Genomic DNA, 24,953 nt, shown 5'->3' with positions numbered 1-24,953 from the left:
GAAGAAGAAGATATGGACACTGGACGGCCTACCTTTCCTAAAAAAGATAAAATTAAAATAGATTGCAGTAAGCCTACTGCCTCTAAAAGGCAACCGGATCATCCTACCACTAAAACTAAATAATGAAGTTCATTTTACAATGGAATTGTCGAGGACTACGTACTAATACAGATGAACTTTATGACCTAATCCGAGATTTCAATCCAGCAGGCATTTGTTTACAGGAAAACATTTTTAATTCCACAAGTGACCCCCTCAATAAAGAAATATATTTTGTACAGGCATGACAGGAATATAGCAACTGCAGCCCATGGAGGTGTAGCAGTTTTGGTATCCATTACTAATCCGTCCAGACAAATCCCCTTAAAAACTAATTTAGAAGTTGTTGCTGTAAGAATAGAAATTGGAATATCTTTATCTCTTGTTTCTATTTATCTTACACCAAACCAAACGTATATACTCCGAGACTTTGATGAGCTCCTTGCCCAGATACCACCTCCTTTTTGTTTGATGAGTGACTTTAATGGACACCACCTGTTATGGGGAAGTCTCCATATGGATAAAAGAGGGCAGCTAATAGAAACATTACTGGACAAACAAAATCTAACTCTGCTGAACACCGGTGCACATACTCATGTTCATTTTCCCTCAGGAAATACTTCAGCCATAGATCTGTCTATCTGCTCCCCCCCGCTCTGTACCCAAGTATACATTGGGCAGTATTGGATAATCCCCACAATAGTGATCATCTTCCAATTACTTGTAAATTCCAAACTACCCCCACCACCTATCCGGAAACTCGCAGAAGATGGAAATTTACAAAGGCAAACTGGGAAAAATTTTCCTTAAGTACAGTTTTAGATAAAAACTTCATTCTGAACCAGTCAATAGATGAAGCTAATGACCATATTACTAAACGGATACTAGCAGCAGCTGACAAAGCTATTCCTCGTAGTCGACTCATCCACACAGGTGCAAAAACTACTGGTGGAATGATGAATGTAATAGAGCAAAAAAAGAAAAGAACAAAGCTTGGAATATCTTCCGTAAGCATCCCACTATTATTAACCTTATAAATTACAAGAAACTAAATGCTAAAGCATGACAAATAAGAAGGAAAGCCAAAAAAGATTCCTGGATACAGTTCGCTTCCACTATCACCAAAAACACTGATACTAGATTAATCTGGAGGAAAATCCAACATCTGAATGGCAAATATCCATTGTCATCCTCTCCAATATTGATCTGCAATAGACAGGAACTGTCTTCTCCAAAGACATTGCAAACGCTTTTGCTAAAGCCTTTGCAAAAATTTCAGCAGCAAATTCATATGATACTTCATTCCAACAAATTAAAGTGGTAGCAGAAAGGTATAAGTTAAATTTCAACACCGGTCTGTCTCTTCCATATAATCAGCCTTTTACTATATCCGAGTTAATGGATGCTCTTAACAGATCACCCAATAGTGTGCAGCTGGCCCTGATGGTATATTTTATATTATGCTAAAACACTTGAATGATACTGCTTTACAAATTCTTTTAATATTTTTTAACAGAATTTTTGAGGAAGATGTTTATCCGTGCTCTTGGAAACATTCACTTGTATTAGCCATCCCTAAACCAGGAAAAGACCTCTCTAATCCAGGAAATTATCGTCGAATTTCCTTAACTAGTTGTTTGGAGAAAATACTGGAGAAAATGGTTCTAAAGCACCTCACCTGGTTTCTTGAGTCACATAACATCCTGCATGAAAATCAGTATGGCTTTCGGCAAAACAGATCTGCATTAGATATGATGACCAAAGCAGAATCAAACATAAACGCTTTTGTCAGAATTGACCACCTCGTTATGGTAAGTTTCGATTTAGAAAAGGCCTTTGATACAACATGTCGTTTCGGTATTCTTTGGGATCTTTACACCTTTGGTCTACGAGGCAGGTTTCCTTTGTTTATTCAGAGCTTTCTCCGGGGCAGAACTTTTCAGGTTAATCATCTAAATGTTCTTTCTAGAATTCATATACAGGAGGAGGGGGTCCCTCAAGGATCTATCTTGAGTTCTACACTATTTTTAATAAGAATAAACAATGTCATCCATGATATACCAAACACAGTAGAATTATATCATTATGCAGATGACCTCATGATTTCTTGCCAAGGAAAAACTATGAATTCTATTGAGAGACAGCTTCAAATCTCAATTAACAAAATTGAGCTGTGGATTCTCGCAATGGCTACCGCTTATCAGCACAAAAATCTAACTGTATTCATTTCTGTAAAAAACGTAAGATGCACCCTGAGCCTGAACTACATCTTAAAAAATTCACCATACCTCTTTCCAATAGTATCAGATTTCTTGGCCTAATCCTGGACAATAAATTAAACTTCTTACAACACATCACATATCTGAGAATCATTTGCTTGAAAAAATTAAATATCCTCCGAGTACTCTCTTCATTGACATCAGGTGCTGACCGATACACTCTGCTTCGGCTATATCGGGTATTAATTCGATCTCGTTTGGATTACGGAGCTCCAATCTATGACTCTGCCAGGAAAAGTGCACTAACTCGGCTAGACACTATCCATCACAGTGCCCTAAGAACTGCTTTAGGAGCATTCAGAACATCCCCTGTACAGAGTCTATATATAGATGCACACGAACCTCCACTCCATCTTTGGAGGAAAATGTTGATCCTCAACTATGCAGCAAAAATACGGAGTCTTCCTTTTCATTCTATCTCGCCCTACTTATTTGAGCCCCAACGGACCACATTTTATCAAAACAAACCTAATGAAAACAAGCCTATTGGGATAAGGTTGCTACAGTTCTCACAATGTTGGAATCTAGACATGGGTAATGTCTTTCAGGAAATGAGCAGTCACGACCCTCCGTGGTCTGATTATACACCGGTCTGTGACTTCTCATTCCAACAATGGGGGAAAAAACAAGCAGCAGACCTTACCATGAGGAAACTCCATGCTGCACATGTCGCAGAAAATTCTCGGTGTCTTCTAATATATACCGATGGCTCGAAAACAAGTACGACAGTGGACACAGCGGCAGTTTCTTCTATCTTTTCTACTTCTGTGTCCCTTCCAAAGGAATGCAGCGTCTATTCTGCTGAACTGTGGGCTACCACAGTTCAGCAGAATAGACGTTCATTCTCTACCACTGTCAGTGTAGTACCACAGAGTTGATACATTGCTCTGGGTTTGCTGTTTCCCATATGTAGTATTTTACATTTGTCAATGTTAAACTTCATTTACCACCTCTCAGCCCATCTGCTCAACCTTTCCAGATCCTGTTGCAGCAGCATAGTGTCAGTAGTGTTCTTGACAACCCTGCCAACCTCCGTATCGTCTGCAAACTTGGACATTAAGCTTGATATACCATCAATATCATTTATAAATATAGAAAACAATAATGGACCCAATACTGAACCCTGAGGGACTCCACTAATAATAGTCCATGATGAGCAGTGTCCATTGATTACCACTCTCTGTCTTCTCCCCCTCAACCACCCCTTTATCCATAGCAGCAATTTGCCTCCAATGCCACACTGCTCCAATTTGTGCAGCAGTCTTCCATGTGCAACAGTATCAAAAGCCTTTCTAAGATCCAAGTATATAATATCAAAGTTATTCCCTGCATCCAGTTCTTTTGTGACTGCATCATAGTATCCAATCAAATTGGTCAGGCAAGACTTCCCCTTAACAAAACCATGCTGTGTCACAGCTATAACTGATGTCTTGTCTAGATGATCCTGCAGTGCTTCTTTAACCAGTGCCTCCATTAATTTTCCGGGAAGAGAAGTTAAACTCACAGGTCTATAATTACTTGTGTCAGTCTTTGATCCTCCTTTGTGAATTGGGGTCACATTTGCACATCTCCAGTCCATGGGTACTTCCCCTGAGTCCAAGGAAGCTCTCATAATTATGGCTAAGGGTTTGCTTACTTCCTTTGCTGCCTCCTTTAATATAACTGGATAGATCCCATCCACCCCAGGTGCCTTTCTTGTGTTTATCTTCAACAATTTCTCCTCCACTTTACTCTCAGAGATTACAAGATTCTCTAGCTTACTTACAACTGGTAATTGCACTACCGAATAGAATCAGGCACAATATGACCTTAGCAGCCCTTGTGCCATTAAACATCATATCAATCAACCAACCAAAAACAGTTAACGCCTTTTTTAGTTGATTTCATTTTGCAAATAATTTTACATTTCAAAGTGTGTATATCAACACGCACACACACATAATGTCTTTTCTTTCTACAAATTCCATCAAAAAAAAAATGGCCCCGAGTGCCAAGCGTTTCTAGTGATCAGGCGATCTCTGTGATTATAAAGCGATTTCTGAAGTGATAGTGATACACATTTATAGAGTTTAAAGCAAATTCTCTATTGTGTATATATATAGTTGCTGAAAGGTATCAGCACAAAGGATCCTAAGAAAGGAAAGACACCTTTCTTTTATTTATTTTCTAATTCTACTAACTACTAATCAACTTCCGCTTGGTCACTAGGTGGCACCGCTCCTGCCTCCCCATGGCCAGGCCGGAAACCTGGGAGGAAAAGCTCTCACTCCCAGGGCTAAAAGGAGCAAACATGAATGATCCAAATATCACAATCACAGATCCCAAAGATCCGACCTCTTTGAGTCGGAAAAACGAGGATAATGAGACGAATGTTACCAAAAGACAAAAAAGGACATAACATTGCTTCATGCACCTACCTTTCTAGTCCTTCATTCAACATTAGAACAGCCATTGGGTCCAAAAATGTCTAGAAAGTATAGCTGGAACACCAAAAAATGTCAAGAGACTGAAATCAGGCAACAATTTAGTTGAGATAGCCAATGCAAAACATGCAAAAAGACTGCTTCAGGTGAGAACTTTTGGAGGGATCCCAGTAGCAGTCTCTCCCCATAATAGCCTAAATACATCAAAAGGAGTAATTTCTGAATGGGACACTTATTAGTGTCTCAGAAGAAGAAATTAAAAATGAGCTCGAAGATCAAGGTGTCATAGCTGTGAGAAGGATTAAAGTTACTAGAGATGGTATACTTACTCCAACTATAAATCTGATACTGATCTTTAACACTCCCAAACCACCTACTTCAGTGAAGGATGGATATCTGAATTGTAACATCAAACCATCCGAATCCTCTCCACTGCTTTAAATGCCAAAAATATGGTCATTCACAAATGGCATGCCGTGGAGTTCCTATCTGTTCCAACTGTGGATCTCAAGATCATACCAATCAGAACTGTCCAGCCAAGCAACTGAAGTGTCCAAACTGTAAGGGGGACCATTCTGCCTATTCTAAGAACTACAAATTCTGGAAAAGAGAAAAGCAGATTCAATGAAGTAGAACACTCTGTCACATACCAAGAAGCTAAGAGAACTGTACTCCCGACTATTTTAAACAGACCTTCCCAGATTTCACAATTCCTCCAAAGAAGTCTATTTCAGACTGGGCACGAGGTCTACTTATCACATCCCAGCCAAAACAAAAAGAGCAAGTCACAAACACACCACTATCTGTACCTCTCAATGCAAAACACTCAGAAACAAAAGCCACAGAAAAAGGTAATATCATAAGCCAGAAGCCAATGTAATAAATGGATAGGTACAGATAGTGGTGTGTTTGTTTATTAGAAGATTATTAGAAGATTAGTGACCAATCAAGCAGAGGAATCAGTACTAGAGATTTTTGTGGAAGAAGAGATGGATACTGGCAAACCATATTTTCAAAAGGAAAACATAAACGTGAAAAGCTTAAAGCAACATCTAAGAAACAGTCTGACACATTCTCCAAAACCAAATAATAGGGATTATAATCCAATAGAACTGCAGAGGTTTCTGCACTAATATACATGATATATATGATTGATTGCACAGCATACCCTGCTGTGTCTTTGCCTGCAAGAAACATATCTCAGACCTCAAAACTCTCCCACAGTAAAGAACTATATCACATACCATAAAGACAGAGTAACAGGTGGCACGACCCATGGTGGTGTGGCAATTTTGGTAAATTCACACATTCCTTTCCAAGTTCTTCCACTAAATACAACCCTTGAGGCGGTTGCATTACGCATAGCTATTAAATCTCTCCTAACCATTATAACAATTTACATTCCCCCAAACCAAGAATTACAACAACAAGACTTAGAAGATATACTAACTCAGTTACCTCCACCCTTCTGTATACTGGGAGACCTCAATGGACAGTCCTGTGTGGGGTAACACAGCCGTAGACCGGAGAGGAAAACAGATCGAAAAATGGATAGAACAGAATGACTTAACCCTGTTGAATGACAGCACACATACGTACACGCATCTTCCATCGGGAAACAGCACAGCTATCGACCTATCATTATGCTCTCCAACATTATTTCCAATACTTGTTTGGTCTGTACACAGAGATCCTCTCAGCAGCGATCACTATCCAATAATCATTACCATGATATCAGGAACCACATGTCAGTCACGTCGAAATCCCAGATGGAAAGTAAACTAAGCGGATTGGGAAAAGTATAAATCCATTGCGAAATTAGATGCAGATCTTATCAAGCAAAAACCGTCAGATGCAGCAGTACAATATGTAACAAATAAACTAATCCAAGCTGCTGAGCAGACTATTTCAAAAACATCATCACACCTTCCAATACATCCAAAATCATGGTGGAATGAAGAATGTTCACACGCTAAAAGAGAGAGAAATAAAACCTGGAATAATTTCTGAAGATGTCCCACTACAGAGAACCTCGTTTTATTCAAAAAGGCACGAGCACGAGCCAGATATGTTAGAAGAGCCAGTAGCAAAGCATCCTGGATAAAATTTGCATTCACTTTAACAAGTTCCACACCATCTCAAACTGTCTGGAATAAAATCGGCAAAATGAATGGCAGATACCAGATTAATCCACCTCCAATCCTAAACTGGAATGGACAAATCACCGCACAGCCTTCAGAAATAGCCAATGCACTGGGCAAAACCTTTGCCAAAACATCAGCAACCACATCATATACTTCTAGTTTTCAATATACAAGGCAAGAATAGAAAAACAAACTGAATTTTTCCACAAGAAATGATGAACAGTACAACCTTCCGTTAACTTTTCATGAATTAAAACAGCTCTGTCACAGACAAAGCAAAGCGCCGTAGGACCAGACTAAATTCACTACATGATGATAAAGGAACTTGACCACCAATCCCAAATGGCATTACTTGAACTGTTTAACAAAATCTTTCTAGAAAACCAGTTTCCAGATAGTTGGCATCATACAATAATTCTGGCTTTCCCAAAAACCGGGAAAGGATCTTTCTAATCCACGCAACTACCGTCCAATTGCTTTAACAAGTTGCCTAGGCAAAGTTATGGAAAAAATCATCAACGCTCGTTTAATGTGGTATTTAACAGTAATAATCTTCTCGACCCGGCACAGCATGGTTTTAGGAAAATCGCTCAACACCAGACCTACTTATAAAATTAGAAAACAGTATACGGAATGCCTTCATCCAAAAGGAACATCATGTCATGATCTGCTTTGATATAGAAAAAGCTTATGATACGGCATGGCGTTATGGAATCCTCCAAAACCTATACATCCTTGGTTTACGTGGACATCTTCCTAAATATATCCAAAATTTCTTGCAACACAGGACATTCCAAGTTAGGTTGCACACAATCCTTTCAAAGGTTTCATCCAAGAAGAAGGCATGCCTTAGGGGTCTGTGCTTAGCACTACCCTTTTTGCTATTAAAATAAATACAATAACCGAGCACATTCCAAGAATCATTGACGCAGCTTTATACGTTGGCGATTTCAGCATTTCCTATCACTCTCAGAATATGCGAAGTATAGAACAGCAGCTATAAGGAACAATGAGTAAATGGGCTCAAACAAATGGCTTCCGGATTACCACACAAAAAAACTGCGTGTATGCACTTCTGTAGAAAATGAAACTTACATCCTGATCCTGAATTGAAACTTGACAGACATATTATTTCAGTAGTACCAAGCATAAGATTCTTAGGACTTCTCTTGGATAAGAAACTAACCTTCCTTGATCACATTAAACAACTCAGACTTTCTTGCTTAAAGAAATTAAACATTCTCAGAGTTCTTTCCGCAACAACTTGGGGAGCAGATCAATATACACTTCTCAAACTTTACTGATCTATAGTTCATGCCAAACTAGATTATGGAGCAGCTGTTTACGACTCTGCGAAACCAAGTGCTTTGAGATGGTTAGACCCCATACACCACAGTGCACTCCATATAGCACTCGGAGCTTTTCGAACTTCACCTATACAAAGCCTTTATGCAGAAGCCCATGAACCTTTATTAGAGCTTAGACGACAGAACTTCTTATTACACTATGCCGTTAAGATAAAATCTATCAGTGATCATCCAAATAGATTTTCTGTTTTCATATAACTGGGAAAACATATACCAAGCCCATCCACGGATGAATCGACCTGCCAACATCCGTCTGAAAGATTTATTGTAGCTCCTGCAGTTGCACAGACCATTCCACCATGGTGCATAGTTCAACCCATCTATGATATGTATTTTCAAACCTGGGGGAAAAACACTATCAAGAAAAAACTACCAGCAGTTATATGCAGCATACAAAGAACAATATCCACATCACACTTTCATATATATAGATGGGTCTAAATCAGAGACTTGTGTAGGAGCTGCAATTCATTTTGAGGATTGTACCTTCATCCAGTAACTCCCAAAATAATGCAGTATTTTTATTGCCAAATTACAAGCCATTTTAATGGCTATAAACCAAATCAAACATAAACAGATAGCAAACAGCATTATTTTCAAGGACTCGCTTAGCTCTGTTACTGCCTTGCAGAACGCAAATACCAAAGGACACCCAATCCTACAACATATCCAATTTTCAGTATCAAAGCTATTACAAAGAAATCACAATATCTGATTCTGCTGGATCCCAGCAGAATCTGATATTGATATTGTGATAGAGTAGACAAAGCAGCAAAAGAAGCTTCCACCTCTGGTTATGCCTTTCACACAATGCCATATACAAATTACAAGTCCTTGATCCAACAAAGCAGTATAAAACAATGGGCCGACCTGGCTAGCTGGGTGGGTGAAGTGCCTGCCTGGCAACCCAAAGGTTGCGGGTTCGAATCCCGCCTCAGGCTTGGATCAAAATACTGCAAAAACCTTGGGAGGTGCATTATGGCCACAGAAGCCGATGTGCCAACAACTACCAAAAGAAAAAAAAAAATAAATAAATAAAACAATGGGAACAACACTGGCTAGATCAGACTAACAACAAATTTCGTCTGATTAAAGAAACGCTTCGACCGTGGCCTAGCTTCTGATTGAATAGACAGGAAGAAGTGATCCTCGCTCGATTGCGAATCGGGCATACACATGACTCACTCTTACTTAGAGGTGAAGACCCCCCCCCCTCAATGCCAGAACTGTCAAGTTCCGCTGACTATACATCACTTCATGGTAAACTGTTTAAAATTTCATAGAGAATGTCAAAGAGCCTTTCAATCAATAATGAATAAACAAAACAACCTAATGCTTAAAAAAATTTTAGATGACCGGCCAAATATTACCGAAGTTTTCTCCTTCCTTAAGTTAACTGGATACTTTCAAAACGTATAAAATTACTATATATATATATATAGCAAAATCTTGGTTCTGCCATAAACGACAAGGAAAGTGGAAAAATGCTGATATACGAAACTCTCCTACCTGGGCTAGGCGCATTATAGCCTAAGCTGCTCTTGCGCCAATAGCTTTCAAATAATAACAACAACAACAGCCATCTAAAATACATGTGCTAGGATGCTGAAGATTGTTTTTGGCACAGTGCCAACAGTATTGAGAAGGCATTCTGTGCTTGTTTGTGTATGTCTTATTCAGTGCAAGACTTATATGAGCAAGCACAGTTGTCTGTAAAGAGACTCCAGTGTACTCAGTCTGGTGTTTTGTTTTATTATTTTTAAAAAACATATTTCTAATTTAAAAAAGCAAAACTTAAAAGTGGGCTATTCATAATAGATTGAAAATACTTGGGTGACATAAAACAGTGAACTGTTTTAAAAAGGAAACATTTTTTTTCTTTTTTTTTATATGATGTGGGCAAATAGGCTCACCTGCTAAAAAAGGTATATAAGCATAACTTTATTTTGTGTAATCCTTAAATCTCACTCACACACACACACACACACACACACTGATTAGCCAAAACATTATGACCAGTGAGTCATTATACAAATCGAAGCAACTGCAGGTGAACTACAGTGCGGGTCGGGACACTGTATAAAAATCACGTGATATTGAGGTCCATTAATCAGTGTTACTCTTGTTTTTCAGTGGGAAAGGCAGTGGACTTAAGCGAGTTTGACAAAGGCCAAATTGTAATGGCCAGATGACTGGGTCAGAGCATATCCGAAACGGCACAGCTGGTGGGGTGCTCATGGTTAGTTGTGGTTAGTACCTACCAAAAGTGGTCCGAGGAGGGAGAAACCCACAAACTGCCGGCGAGGTGTTGGACGACCACGGCTCATCGATGCTTGAGGTGAGCAAAGGCTCCCCTGGATGGTACGTGACAACAGAAGGGCGACTGTGGCACAACTCCGCTGGTAATTGAATGCTGGTGATGGGAATAATGTCACAACACACAGTACATCGAACCCTGCTGAAAATGGGGCTGCATAGCTGCAGGCTGCTTCAAGTGCCGATGCGAGCCATGGTTTACCGGCAACAGTGCCTACAATGGGCATGTGCGCATTGAAACTGGACTTTGAGTGATTGGAAGAAGGTCGTCTGGTCAGATGAATCATGTTTCCTGTTGCACCATGTGGATGGCTGGTACGTGTGCATCGTTTACCTGGGGAAGTGATGGTGCCTGGATGCACCATGAGACAAAAACAAGCCGGTGGTGGTGCCACACTGGGATAACCTGGGTCCAGTCATCCATGTGCTGGGCACTTTTACATCTACCACCTGCCTAAACATCATTGCTAATCAGGTACACCCTTTCATGGCAACGGTCTTCCCCTCTGATGGTGCCATCTTTCAGCAGGATAATGTGCCATGCCACACTGCCCGGTTTTGTTCAAGATTGGTTTGCGGAACATGAGGAAGACTTCCAGATATTGCCCTAGCCTCAAAATACCCCATACATCAAGCATCTGTGGTTCGTGTTGGAACAGCAACTGCAATCTTCGGTGTCTTTACCACGCATCTTACAGGAGTTAAAGGATCTGCTGGTTACGTGTTGGTACCAGATACCACAAGACATTTAGAAATCTTGTAGCATCCATGCTTCGCTCTTACGAACTGTTTCTATTGCATGTGGAGGACCAGCATCATATTAGGTAGGTGGTCATAAATGTTTTGGCTCATTGGTGTGCATATACTGTCTATGCAGGGTGTTTCAGTTAAACGTTTCAGAACTTCTAAGAGGAGTAGGGTACATCCTGACAACTCGAAATCATATAGCAATGTAGGGTCGGAAATGCTTTCCTGAAGCGGTGTTGTACACAGAAGCACCATAAAAAAAAGAGACCGTAAGTGAGAAATCGTTTTAATAATACATGAAAAGAAGCAAAAGGTACATGGATTAAAGTAAGTGTTCGAAGTTTCTTCCACGGGCTACAATGCACGCCTCACATCTCCGACGCATGGACATCGAACATTCTGGAATACTCCAGGCAGCGTGTCCAGACACAGCAACCGGAGGATTATGCACCTCGTTTTGCTTTCGCACAGTGGTACCTTGGAAAATATGCTACAAATCCCCTTTTTCCTGCTGAAGTGTTGTTTTCCGATGAGGCATCCTTCACAAGGGAAGGAATTTTCAACACGCATAACGACCATATCTGGGCGGTCGAGAACCCGCATGCAATACGACGTCGTGCAGCACAGATTCGATTTTCGGTCAATGTATGGGCCGGTATTATGGGAGATCACCTCATCGGACCTTACCTGTTACCGTGTCGTCTAACCGGACCTATCTACTTGATCTTTCTGCAGCAAGTATTGCCACAACTTTTGAGAGATGAACAGATTTCTGCATCGACGCAACACACAATGTGGTTCCAACACGATGGAGCCCCTGCCCATTATAGCGGAGATGTTCGTAACTACCTGGATGTCACATTTGGTCAACAGTGGATCGGACGTGGTGGTCCCGTGCATTGGCCTGCTCGGTCACCCGACCTATCATGTCTTGATTTTTATTTCTGGGGTCATATGAAATCGCTAGTTTATGACATCCCTGTTGACAATGCTGAGGAGCTGGTTTCAAGAATCGCAGTAGCTCCCGAAGAAATTCGAAATTCGCCTGGAGTATTCCAGAATGTTCGGATGTCCATGCGTCGGAGATGTGAGGCGTGCATGTGGGAGACATGGGCATTTTTGGCTATTGACTAACTGCTGGGGGGCTGAATTGCCCTTCTCTGGGTTGATTTTGAATACTTTCTACATGTAGGTTGTGAATGCTTTATAATTTTCTTCCTCCATTATAAATATATGTTCTCCCCTGGGAAGGGGGTCAATCTGTACTATTAACTGGGTTCTGGGGATGTCATAAATTATACATTCATATAAAATGTGTGCCCAGTCTCTTCATCACCCAGCTCCAAGGAGGTTAATTTCACCTTTAGGGAGCCATGACCTGTCAGTATAAATGTTGTAAAAAGCTCCAAGAAGTACCACGTAGGTAGGTGGCTTTGGGCTAACCATTACCACCTGTGGCATAAACCTTTTGGTAACCAGACCTCTAGTTTCCTGTTCTCAATTTGTTTGCCATATCTTTTGGAGCTTTGTGGCTATTCTATTTCTTTCAGCCTTGATGGTATTGGCTCTATCAAGGGCTATCCCTAGAAATTCTGTTGGTATGCCCTTTTTTTTCTGTAATGTAAGCCTCTTAGCTACTTCCAAGTAGAGTGGGAGAGTTCCAACCTGCACCTGTAATAGTGAGAAGTATATTTCTCTGTATTGATTCTAGTTTCTTACTATAGCTGAGTGGGTGAACCACACATTGGCTCCACTGGTTATAACAGGTAGGAACACTGCACGGTATATGATTGCCAGGGTCTTTCTTTTGAGCCTCCAGTCTGATCCTGGCAGTCATGCCTGCATAATTTCTCACTTTATTTGCCAAATAAGCCAGATGGGGGGGGGGGAAGGTTAATTTTAGTCAAAGACAACTTCAAGGTATTCTAATTCTTTTACATTTTGATAGTACATAGTTGTTTATTTTAATTTGTGGGTCTTATGTCCAGATTGCCTTTTAGAAGTATTTGTCAGCGATATTTTGAGCATGTTCATTTGTGCCCAATCCTGTAGCTGCAAGAGGGCAGCATTGGATCTTGCTCTACAACCACATGCACGTTACCTCTTACAAGGAGAATTAAGTCATCCACAAAGGCTAGGATTTCCGCTGGGCCCAGATCCAAGGCCAGAAATTCATCCAGAACAATGTTCCAGAAGAAAGGGCCATGGACTGAGCCCTGTGGGCAACCTTTATTCACATGGTGTGCAACTCATGGAACCTTGTGCATACTGAGACACTTCTGTCTTTAAAGTAGCTGTTAATTACCCTATAGAAGTTGTGTGGGGCATTTGTCTGGCAGTCTTCTGAAGACACTAGGCCACCAGAGTTAGTCAAATGGCCCATTAAAGTCTATAGAAATTGCCAAGATATATTTCTCCTCTGTGCTTTTGACTGTTGTCAGTAGGTGATGCATGGCATCATCCTTAGAGTGCCCTGCTTAAAACAGTAATGATAGTTAGAGTATAATCCTGCTTTTGTGTAGCATTAAGATAATCTGCTAGAAAATAATCTTAGTCGACCGGGCTAGCCGAGTGGGTAAAGTACCTGCCCGGCAACCCAAAGGTCGCGGGTTCGATTCCCGCCTCGGGCTTGGATCAAAGTATTGCAAAAACCTTGGGAGGTGCAATATGGCCACAGAAGCCGATGCGCCAACAACTACCAAATCAAAAAAAAAAAAAGAAAATAATCTTTCATATATTTTTCCCAGTACAGTGAGTATGGCTATTGATTTATATGATTTAGGATCAGTAGGGGGAGGGGTGTTCTCTGATTTTTAAGAATTAATCATAAAACAGTTGTTTCATATTTTTGGGATTATTCCCTCTATTATATAGTTGCTATTAGCATTAGCACAGGCATATGATGCAAGAAAGCAAGCTTTATACAGCATCAGCCAAAAAAAAAAAAAAAAAAAAAAAAAAAATATGGCAAAACCCATCGTTTCACTCATTCCTCTTCTTCCTTGAATTTATTCAAGCTATAAACTTCTGGCATTGTCTTCTGTAAAGTATTCTTCATGTGTGAATGTAGATGCAGAATAGCTATTCAATTTATTAGCGACCTTGAGCAGGATCATCAGCATTTACTCCATTGATGTCAAGTGACCCAAATTCTAATTTTAATATAAGCATAGAAGTCTTTGCTGCTGTTTTTTTGCATTCTTTGCCAGAGAATTCTCATAATCTGCCTTAGCTTGCCTAACCTCCTTTGTGATTTGATTACAGACTAATTTATGTCTACCATAGGCTTCTGAATCACCTGATAATTTATATGTATCTCACCAATTTTTCTTCTCTTCCAAAAGTCTCATCAGTTCATCTGACATCTATTTCGGTCTAAACACAGGGCTGGCACTAGTGGTGTGCAAGTGAGGCACTTTCCACAGGCACCGTTACAGGGTTTTGTCTCTGGTGCCACAAATGCTAGCACCAGCTCTGCTCCAATAGTATTTCTTAGTTGGTATGAAAAGCTTAGTAGTGGCTATGATTACTTCCCAGAATGCTTTCCATTTACAATTTGCTGTTGATAACATCATCAGTTGGTCCCACTGCACAGAATTTAAAAACTGTCTGAGACAACTGTTGTCACTCTTATTTATGAAAATAAAATCCTTTCTTTTTACCCTTGACAGTAGTTGTTTTTAATTAAATTCCAGGTGATCACTGCCACCCAGTGGGTTTTTTACTTGCAGATTCCTTAATGCTTGAAGAATGGCTGTAGATAACCAGATCAAGAGTATTGCTTCCTCTTGCAGCCCCTCTAACATGTTGCAGAAAACAGTCATCCGATAAATCTACAAAATTCTTGCTAGTGTGTGTGACCATTCCATAAATTCCAGTCAACATCTGAAAAGTTAAAATTCCAATTATAAGATATTCTGATTTACTGCATAGCTATTTCTTTGTATAGTTGTTTGGTATACTCATCGCAGTTATTAGGCCTATAGCACACCCCTGCCTCCAAACTGTCTCAGCATTGCACTGCCTTAGATTTAATATGCTTCCTAACAGAAATATGCAGAAACTATTATTAATTCTGTTGGGGAAAAAAAAAAACTGTATAAATATTAATTATTAGTTATTTCCATTTTCAAGTTGATAAAATTATTAAAAACTAAATTTCAAAATTACACATGCACACTTATTTCTGCTTAGGGAAATTCTAATTTTATCACTGATTCTTATCCAAGTCTCAGCTGCATAGTTAGTATTAGTACAGTACATGTGCTAATACTAACATTAGGTGGTAGATGACTCTTATCAACTGGTGCAATACAATACCACCACTTTGCTTATTGGAGGCTTGAAGTGGTGAAACTCATTTAGTCTCTAGAGCAAAGTTTCCGGAATTCTCTCCTCCCATGCCATCTCCTTCATCCCATGCACATTGCTACTAATATAATATAATACTAACAACTAGGTGGTAGTTGACTCTCATCAACTGGTGAAATCCATGTTTAGTCTCCAGAGCAATGCCTCTGGCACATTCCCCCAATCGTATTGATACGTTTTGTGTTTGGAGTTTTCATTAAAAAAAAAAAATCGGAATTTGGAATATCCGTCATATATAAACACTAATTGCTCCATCGCAAAGTGTTCCATGCTTTTTGATACTTTGAAAATCCTGCATAGAACTGGTCAAAAATGGTTGGTAATGTGACATAGTAGTAGTAGTAGTAGTGGCATGTGATGCAAGAAAGCAAATGTATGAGCTTATGCAGTATCAGCCAAAAAAAAAAAAAATCACACCATTTCCTCCAAATGCCTGTCCAGTTCCTCCTTAAATTTATTCAACCTATCAACTTCCACAACGACAGATGGAAGTTTGTTCCAGCAATTAACCACCCGCTGGCTAAAGGCAAATTTCCGCACATCATGATAGCCCTCTTAACACCTTGGCAATCACTTATTTCTGGAACTGACTGAGTGAAAATGGTGATGAGCATTTTCCCTCAGTCAGTTGAATATGCACTGGTGTGCATATTCAATATTACACAGTCCTCAGAAAACCTCCCTGTTACTTATCAGATTGATTACACAATTTTTTTAATTGAAAATGAAACACTTCCTATGTGATTCCATTCCTTTCCAAAAGTAAAATGGGTTTTAGCATTGATTTCATATTTTCCTGGCATAGATGTTAAATTTATAGTTCTAGTTATCCATTTAACTCTTGGAACCACTTTTGTCATTTGTTGTATATACCCAGTCTGTAAGGACTGTTCATGAGTCAAAGGTTGTTTTCATTATAATAGTAAAGGTTTACTGAGCTGTTCTGCTTTAACATATCCCATTCGTTTGTGAAAGAACAAATGGGATATGTTAAAATTCATTTGTGAATCTCTTTTCACAATTTACAGTCATTTAATTCACAGTTTACTGAAATAACGGTGAATTAAAAATTTATGAAAATTTATTTAAAAAATTATGTGAAATTTATGAACTGTGGTGTATCCGTAGGTAATTCGCAAGCTTTCGTGTCTGTTTTGATTAAATAGTCATTCAAGAATTAGCTATGAACTCAATATGCCATTGTTTAGTGTATTTATCCAGTGTCACTATTTCGCTGACAAAGGCTATTATATGTAATATAATATATACAATAAACATTGCATTTGTTAAAACCATTTTATTGTTAAATTATGAATGGTTATGAATTAATCATCAGTTTAATTCATAACCATCTACCAAAGTAGTTAAACTGGCATTGTTTTAATTATATCTCATATTGTGAATACCTTCACGCCATGGTATTGTACTACCTCAAATAAGTAACGCTTCACCAGTGGAGAAGAAGACTACTGTTACTTATTCTTGGCAGGTACCCTCGTGTTGCAATAGTGACAACCCAGTTATGAAGTATAACTCCACAATATGAGAGATGCCCGATGGTGTGCAGTAGTATAGACCAACGTTTTCTCAACCTTTTTGCCGCGTGACCCAACATATTTGTTTGTAATTGTACTGTGACCCAAATGCTTATAATATAAAATTTTTAAAAAAATTGATAGACTGGAATCACTGTATGTATATTACATAAATAAATAAAATTATGCATATTTGACAATAACTTCTACATGTGAAAAGTAACATTCAGTACATTTCTACTGAGAGCGGTTCAGATGAATTTTGATTTATAACGAATACTTCAATTTCATTTTTTATTATTTAAATTCCACTATGGAAAAATGTAAGACTAATGATTTTAAATAAAACAGGCTGTTTTAAAATTCGATATTCTTCTTCAATTTGTAACCAAAATTTAGGTAAAATTCTGGTTTTCTTTAAACTTTATTTCCAAACTCTTGTCCGTTGATAATTCAATTAAATTTTCTTCTTCTGATAGAGATAAATTATTTGATTGACATTGTTGAAAAGGATTTATTACCCACATATTGCCCAAATGAATATCTCCTGTAGGTGGGAAATATTGAATGAACTTTTCTTTTAATTTTAATAAATGATTTTGTATAACTTGACGTATATCCAAAATTTCCTTATGAGTTTTCATGTTGTCCTCAACCACTTGTAAGAATGATGGAAACATATCAAAACAATCCTTTTTAACTTTGTTTAACCAGAGGTCAAGTTTTTTAACAAAAGCTTCTATTTTATTATAACAAATAAAAAGATTGGTCTGATTTTCTTGCATTGAGAAATTTAAATCGTTCATTAAAGAAAATATGTCAGCTAGATAGGCAACTTTAGCAAGCCACAAATGACTTTTAAAATATTCACTTAATTTTGGCTTCTGGTCATTTAAAAATATTTCAACTTCTACTCGAAGTTTGAATAATCGTTTCAGAACTTTTCCTCTTGAAAGCCATCTTATATGAGAATGTAACAATACCTGTTTATGGGCTGAACCCATTTCTTCACACATTATATTAAAGATATGGCTGTGTACTGCACTCTTTTGAATTTGGTTAACTACACACTAATTTAAAATGTCATGTAAATCTTCACTCATATCTTTCGTAGCTAATCGTTCCTGATGAAGAAAACAGTGAGTTGTTATTAAATCTGGATGAGCAATTTCCTTTATGCATGATACTAAACCCCTATGCTTTCCTACGCAGCCCCATCAGTACAAATCCCTATACAACTATTCCAAGAAATGTTTTTTGTTTGGAAATACGAACTGATGTCTTTAAAAATTTCTTCTGACATTGCTGATGACTCTAATTTCAAAGAACACAGTAATTCTTCCTGTATATCTTTATATGTAAAATAAATATATCTGGTGTAAACTAATATCATTGCATCATTTGACATGTCGGTCGATTCGTCTAATTGAATTGCATAATATTGGGATTTTTGTATTTTTTCCACCAACTTGTAATTCAAGATCATCAGACAAATCGCTTATCCCTTATAGTGTTGTTTGACATGGGAATGCAATTTATTTTTGCTTCCATATTCTTTGCCAAATAATTCACTACAAATGTCTTTCATGCAAGGCTTTAATAACATTTCTCCAATGGTATACGCTTTCTTGCATTTAGCAATATGAAAGGCTGCCAAATAAGAACATTTCAAGAATTTTTTGTCCGTAGAAACAAATTTTGTCAAATTGGATCTAGTTGTTTTTATGGACAAAAAATTCTTGAAATGTTCTTATTTCAGTAATGGCACTGTGCTACTGCAACAGGATCTAGATAATTTGGGCAGATGGTCTAAGAAGTGGCAACCGAAGTTTAACCTTGACAAATGCAAAGTACTGCATATGGGTAGAAGTAACCCGAGAGAAAAGTACCAACTGTGTGGTACTACACTTAAGGTGGTAGAAAATGAAAAATACCTGGGAGTAATTGTGCAGTCAGATATGAAGTTTTCTGAGCAATGCAGACAGGCTGCCAGGGCAGGTCATGGGGTTTTGTCAGTGATATATAGGAATTTTGCTAGCAGGGAAAAGGAGGTGATTGTCCTTCTGTATAAGGCAATGGTCAGGCCACGCCTTAAGTACTGTGTACAGGTCTGCAGGCCTCATTTTAGGAAGGATGTTGATTTGCTAGAGCATGTACAGAGAAGGGCAACAAAATTGATGAGGAGGAATGAAGGGATCCTCTTACCAAGAGAGGCTAAAGTTTTGCAAATTGCAGTGCTGGAGACTAGGCACCTGCGTGGTGATCTGATTGAGGCCTTGAATGGGTTGAGCATGCCAAATTCTGATGGGATCCTTCCACTTGTTCAGATTATGAACCTAAGGGGGCATAAATTCAAATTAAGAAAAAACAGATGTAGAATAGATGTGCGGAAATTTGCCTTTAGCCAGTGGGTGGTTAATTGCTGGAACAAACTTCCATCTGTCGTTGTGGAAGTTGATAGGGTGAATAAATATAAGGAGGAACTGGACAGGCAGTTGGAGGGAATGGTGTGATTTTTTTTTTTTTTTTTTTTTTTTCTGGCTGATGCTGCATAAGCTCATACACTTGCTTTCTTGCATCACATGCCACTACTACTATTAAACTAATGCTATTGAACTAACCTATCAGTTATGAATGTGTAATTGTAATATAAATGTGTAATTATAATATGACAATTTCTAGCAGTTTAATTTATGTAGATTACGTATATAAGTAAGTGTACATACTATACATTCATCTTTTCATATGCTATTTTTAAATTTAAATTTTTGGGTATATAGTTTTAAATAACTTTTTTTTCCCCCTCATAGGGAGAATGGCAGTGAAAGACAGTTGCTTCATCATGGTTAAAAAGAAGAAATTGCATTGAAGATATGAAAATTTCTCATGCGTTCATTCGCTGGTGTTAAGCGACTTCCTTTTAGAAGGAAGGTTAACCCTTTTCTAGGATTTCCAGAATTTTTCCCATAATGGAAATCACTTTATGCTTTGTTTATTGCATATGGCTTCTGTATTTGTTGGACCATACCGCTGGTGACAATTGCCAAGTATTTACACCTCATTATGGATGTAGGTTTATTTATTTTTTTATATATATATATATTAATTATATAGTGAAGCAGTTTTAAGAGTACTGTAGCACTCTTAATTATCTAGGTTAGGAGTTGAATAGAAAATTGTAATGGAGATACTACAGGAATCGGAAACTAAGGTTTTTGTCTAGTGATTATTTACTTACAAGTATAACATGCACAGATAATACCAAATAGGTATCACTGATCGTGATTCTCTGTGATCACACTTTTGCTTATTCAGAATTTGCTTTTACTTCCCAGTTTTGTTGTTTCTGGTTTTGCTTACTCCCATTTTCCTTTACTCATAAATATTATCATTCGCAAAATGGGTTTTGCTTATTTGTGGAGAATTCAAAATCAGTTATTAAATTAGATGATGAGTTGAGGTTAAAAAAACATGTCGAATATTATTATATCTCTTATCTTATATATTCATTAAAAATGTAAATACAAAGGTCATTCAAATGAAAACTGCAAAATTGAAGTTTACTTTTTAAATTAAAACTCCAAACACAAAAGGCTGATGCTTTTGTGCTTGGAGTCCATAGGTTAACCTATATGTAATCAATATAGTAATGTGTATGGGTTGAAGGGGCCAAACAGAAGATACGTGTTGACATTAGACTTGAATTTCTGCAGATGGTAATTTGAAAGAAGGTTTTTCCAGAAAACAGAAGATGAAGGGATAAATGAGGAATAAAAAAAGTTGGTTCCATGAGTTTAAGGTTAGACAGTAAATGGACGCTGACTGGTTTGGGAGAGAGAGAGAGGGGGGGGGGATTATAGATGCCAATTCAGAACACTGCCCGAGAAAGTATCTATAAAAAAAAAGAGAAAAAAAAAAGCATCTTGCACAAACAAAACGTCTGTGAGACAGTGTGTGGAGAAACTTTGTAAGAGATGGGTCATTAATTAACTAGACTGCTCTCTTTTTAATGGAGTCAAGAATCTTGAGAGAGTTTATGGTGTAATGTTGTTCCCACCACCCCAAATGTGGGAACAACATTACATGGTAGGGTGGATTTGAGATTTGTACAGAGTGAGTCATTGCTTAGAAGAAATGTAATGTTCAGAATAAAGAGAAAACCCAGTTTTTAGATGTAGAGGAAGCAGTATTTGTGGTATACTTAGGCCAGGAGGGGGGGGGGGAGAGAGAGAGAGAGAGAGAGAGAGAGAGAGAGAGAGAGAGAGAGAGAGAGAGAGAGAGAGAGAGAGAGAGAGAGAGAGAGAGAGAGACTAGAAGTTAGGATAATCCCTAGTAGAGAGAGAGAGAGAGATGGGATCTTCTTTAGTGTCATTGAAGATGAACATAAGAGCAGTAGACTCTTTGCAAAAAATAGGACTGAGTTTTAGGATTGAAGGTAACTAAGTTTTCATTGTTTTGTTGGAGACTTTCCTGGGGATTAGCATTTAAGGAATTGTTTGTGGATATTCAAGGAGTTGTGGCTGTTTGTGCAGGATAAGGTTATTCAAACTGGAAGATGGAGTATAGTGTGCTGTCATCACTAAAACTATGGGCTGCATTTGGTTATTGGGAGAAGGTTATTAATGTACAAAGGTAAAGAGTTAGAGAAAGAACTGAACCTTGTAGTACACCAGATTTAGTGGAGAAGTTAGAAGGCTCGAGTACTGTCTCCAGATGCTGCAACTTGCAGAACTTAAGCCTTTCTTCGTAAGCTCACCCCTTTGTTCCTCACCAATCTTGTTGCTTTTCTCTGGAATTGTTCTAGCAACTCTACATCCTTTCTAAAATTAGGCCTCCAGTTCTGTATACAGTACTCAAGGTGTGGGCTGACCATTGCCTTATACAAAGGGATAATTACCTCCTTGTCTCTACTAGCAAAATTCCTATATTTCATTGACAAAACTCCATGACCTGCTCTGGCAGCTCGTCTGCACCGCTCAGAGAACTTCATATCTGACTTCACAATTACCCCTAGGTCTTTTTTCATTCTCCAGCTCCCTGAATGTAGTACCACACAGTTGGTACATTTCTCTTTGGTTACCGTTATCCATATGGAGTACTTTGCATTTGTCAATGTTAAACTTCAGTTGCCACTTCTCAGACCATTTGCCTAACTTTTCTAGATCCTGTTGCAGTAGCATGCTGTCTTTACTGTTATTAACAACCCTGCCAACCTTTGTATCATCTGCGGACTTGGACATTATGCCTGATATACCTTCATCGATATCATTGATAAATACACAAAACAACAATGGGCCCAGCACCGAAACATGGGGGACTACACTAATTACATTAGTCACATACATAGAGCAGTGTCCATTTATTACCACTCTCTGCCATCTTCCACTCAACCATCCCTTTATCCATTGCAGTAACTTGTCCTTAATGTCATACCGCTCCAATTTGTACAGCAGTCTTCCATGTGCAACAGTATCAAAAGCTTTCCTGAAAAATCAAGTATATGATATCAAAATTATTTTTTTGCATCCAGTTCCTTTGTGACCACATCGTAGTATGCAATCTAATTGGTCAGACAAGACTTCCCCCTAACAAAACCATACTGTGTCTGAGCTATTACTGCTATCTTGTTTAGGTGAACCTGTATCACCTCTTTAACCAGCAACTCCATTATTTTCCCCAGAACAGAAGTTAAACTAACAAGTCTATAATTATTTGTGTCACCCTTTGTGAATTGGGGATACATTTGCGCATCTCCAGTCCATGGGGGTCCCCTATACAGACTACAGGCAGGTGATCCGTAATAATTTACAATCTCAGTGGCAATATTCGTGGCATCGACTGATTACTACAAACAAACAATGTCGAATTAAGCCTGTGATCCATCCTTGGTGGTCCAGCTTACGCAGGGATCGCAAAGAGGAAGCTGTTCTTGCTCGGCTCCACATAGGACACTGTCATATTACACACTCCTTTTTGCCGAGGGCTGATGACCCTCCTATGTGTGAGCAGTGCGACACCATTTTATCGGTTCAACATATTTTATGTGACCGTACCAGTTTTAGAAATGCTCGTTTTACCGCTTTTAACCATCTGACTGAGCCGTATACACTCAGTCAGATTTTATCCGACAATGACCATGTGTCTGCTATTTTTAGTTTCCTAAAATCAGTAAACCTTTTTACTCATATTTAAAAAAATCTTATTATTTTAAGATTTACTATTGTTACTTGTTTACTGATGTTTGTCTTTTACAGTTTATACTTGTTTTTATATCCTGACTTAGTGACCTAATTCATTAGGTCACTGAATGTTTTACTAATTTTTTTGACAAGGTTTTGGCGCATTATAGCAATTATAGCATTATATCACATTATAGCATTATATCAATCAACCAGTCCATGGAGACCTCCCCTGATTCTGAGGATGCTCTCATAATTATGGCTAAGGGTTTGCTTACTTCCCTTGCTGCCTCCTTCATTATAACTGGATAGATTCCATCTGCCCCAGGTGCCATTTTTATGTTTAACTTCAACAATTTCTCCTCCACTTTGCTCTCAATTATTACAAAATCCCTTAGCTCCCTGTTAGTTTGATAAACTTGCATTCTCCTCCTTGAATAACTTCTTATGTGTGAATGTAGATGCAAAATATTCATTGTTTATCAGCTACTTGAGCAGGATCATCAATAGTCGATGTCACATAGACCTAGCTGATTCATCCCCTTCCTTCTAGAGTTTTCATTAAGTAAAGAACTCTTTGCTGTTCTTCTTTGCGTCCTTTGCCAAAGATTTCTCTTAATCTGCCTTCGCCTGCCTAACCTCCTTTGTGACTTGATTACAGACTAGCTTATATCTGCCATAGACTTCTGTGTCACCTGAAAATTTATATGTATCCCATGCATTTTTCTTCTCTGCCACGAGCCTCATTAATTCATCTGACCTCCATTTAGGCCTGAACTTTGAACAGTATTTCATAGTTGGTATGAAAAGCCTAGTAGCTTCCAAGATTAAGTCCCTGGAGACCTCCCATTTGGAGCAGCAGTGCATAGCACACGCTTCTTGATTAGACCGGGGTTCGAGCCCGTCACCACCAAATACGGAGGATGTGTAAAGGTCAGGGAATGACCACCGCATATCCCGGAGTAATATGGCCTTAGTTGCTAATGCTCCTAAAAACCAAATAACTAACTAACTAACTAACTTCCCATTTAGAATTCACAATTGGTAATATCATCAATTGATCCCACTCTATAGAATTTAAAAACTGTCTGAGACCACTGTAATCACCTTTGCGAAAACAAAAACCCTTCCCTTTACTCTTGATGGTAGTTACATCTTTAATAAATACCGCATCAGTACACTGATCGCTGTCACCTAGTGGTTCCTTTATCTGCAAATTCTTAATGCATGAATAATCTCTGCTGATAATTAGATCAAGGGTATTACTCCCTCCCGAACATATTGCTGTCGAAAATAATGCTCCAGTAAATTCACAAAAGTGATGCTAGCGCGTGGGAGTTACCAACCCACAAGTTCCAGTCAATATCTGGGAAGTTAAAATCCCCCATTACAAGACATTCTGATTTACTGGCCCATTCTGTTTTTCTGCACCACTTTTCATTGTACTCATCAGAGTCATTAGGCCTATAACATACTCCTCTCATTTTCGCTTTCCCAGTGTTTATGTCACACCAAACAGACTCAACATTGCACTGTCCACCCATGTCAACAGG

The 24,953-nt window shown here is 38.5% G+C and overlaps 1 protein-coding gene across 2 annotated transcripts in view; it reads left to right on the top strand.

The window, feature by feature from the left end:
- Positions 1 to 24,953, top strand: part of LOC150079006 (cytokine receptor-like) — a 453,754-nt gene that overhangs the window by 132,344 nt on the left and 296,457 nt on the right. For both annotated transcript variants that reach the window (XM_090383341.1, XM_090383340.1), the window contains exon 2: positions 20,032 to 20,290. In XM_090383341.1, coding sequence (XP_090239467.1) covers positions 20,191 to 20,290 — 100 coding nt within the window. In that variant the 5' untranslated portion in view covers positions 20,032 to 20,190. The remainder of the gene's footprint in view (positions 1 to 20,031; positions 20,291 to 24,953) is intronic.

The sequence above is a fragment of the Mastigoproctus giganteus genome, chromosome 10 (assembly GCF_048544385.1).
Source record: "Mastigoproctus giganteus isolate SK-2022 chromosome 10, ASM4854438v1, whole genome shotgun sequence".
Taxonomy (NCBI): domain Eukaryota; kingdom Metazoa; phylum Arthropoda; class Arachnida; order Uropygi; family Thelyphonidae; genus Mastigoproctus; species Mastigoproctus giganteus.
Note: the sequence above shows the minus strand (reverse complement) of the source record. Positions and strands in the feature narration are given on the sequence as shown.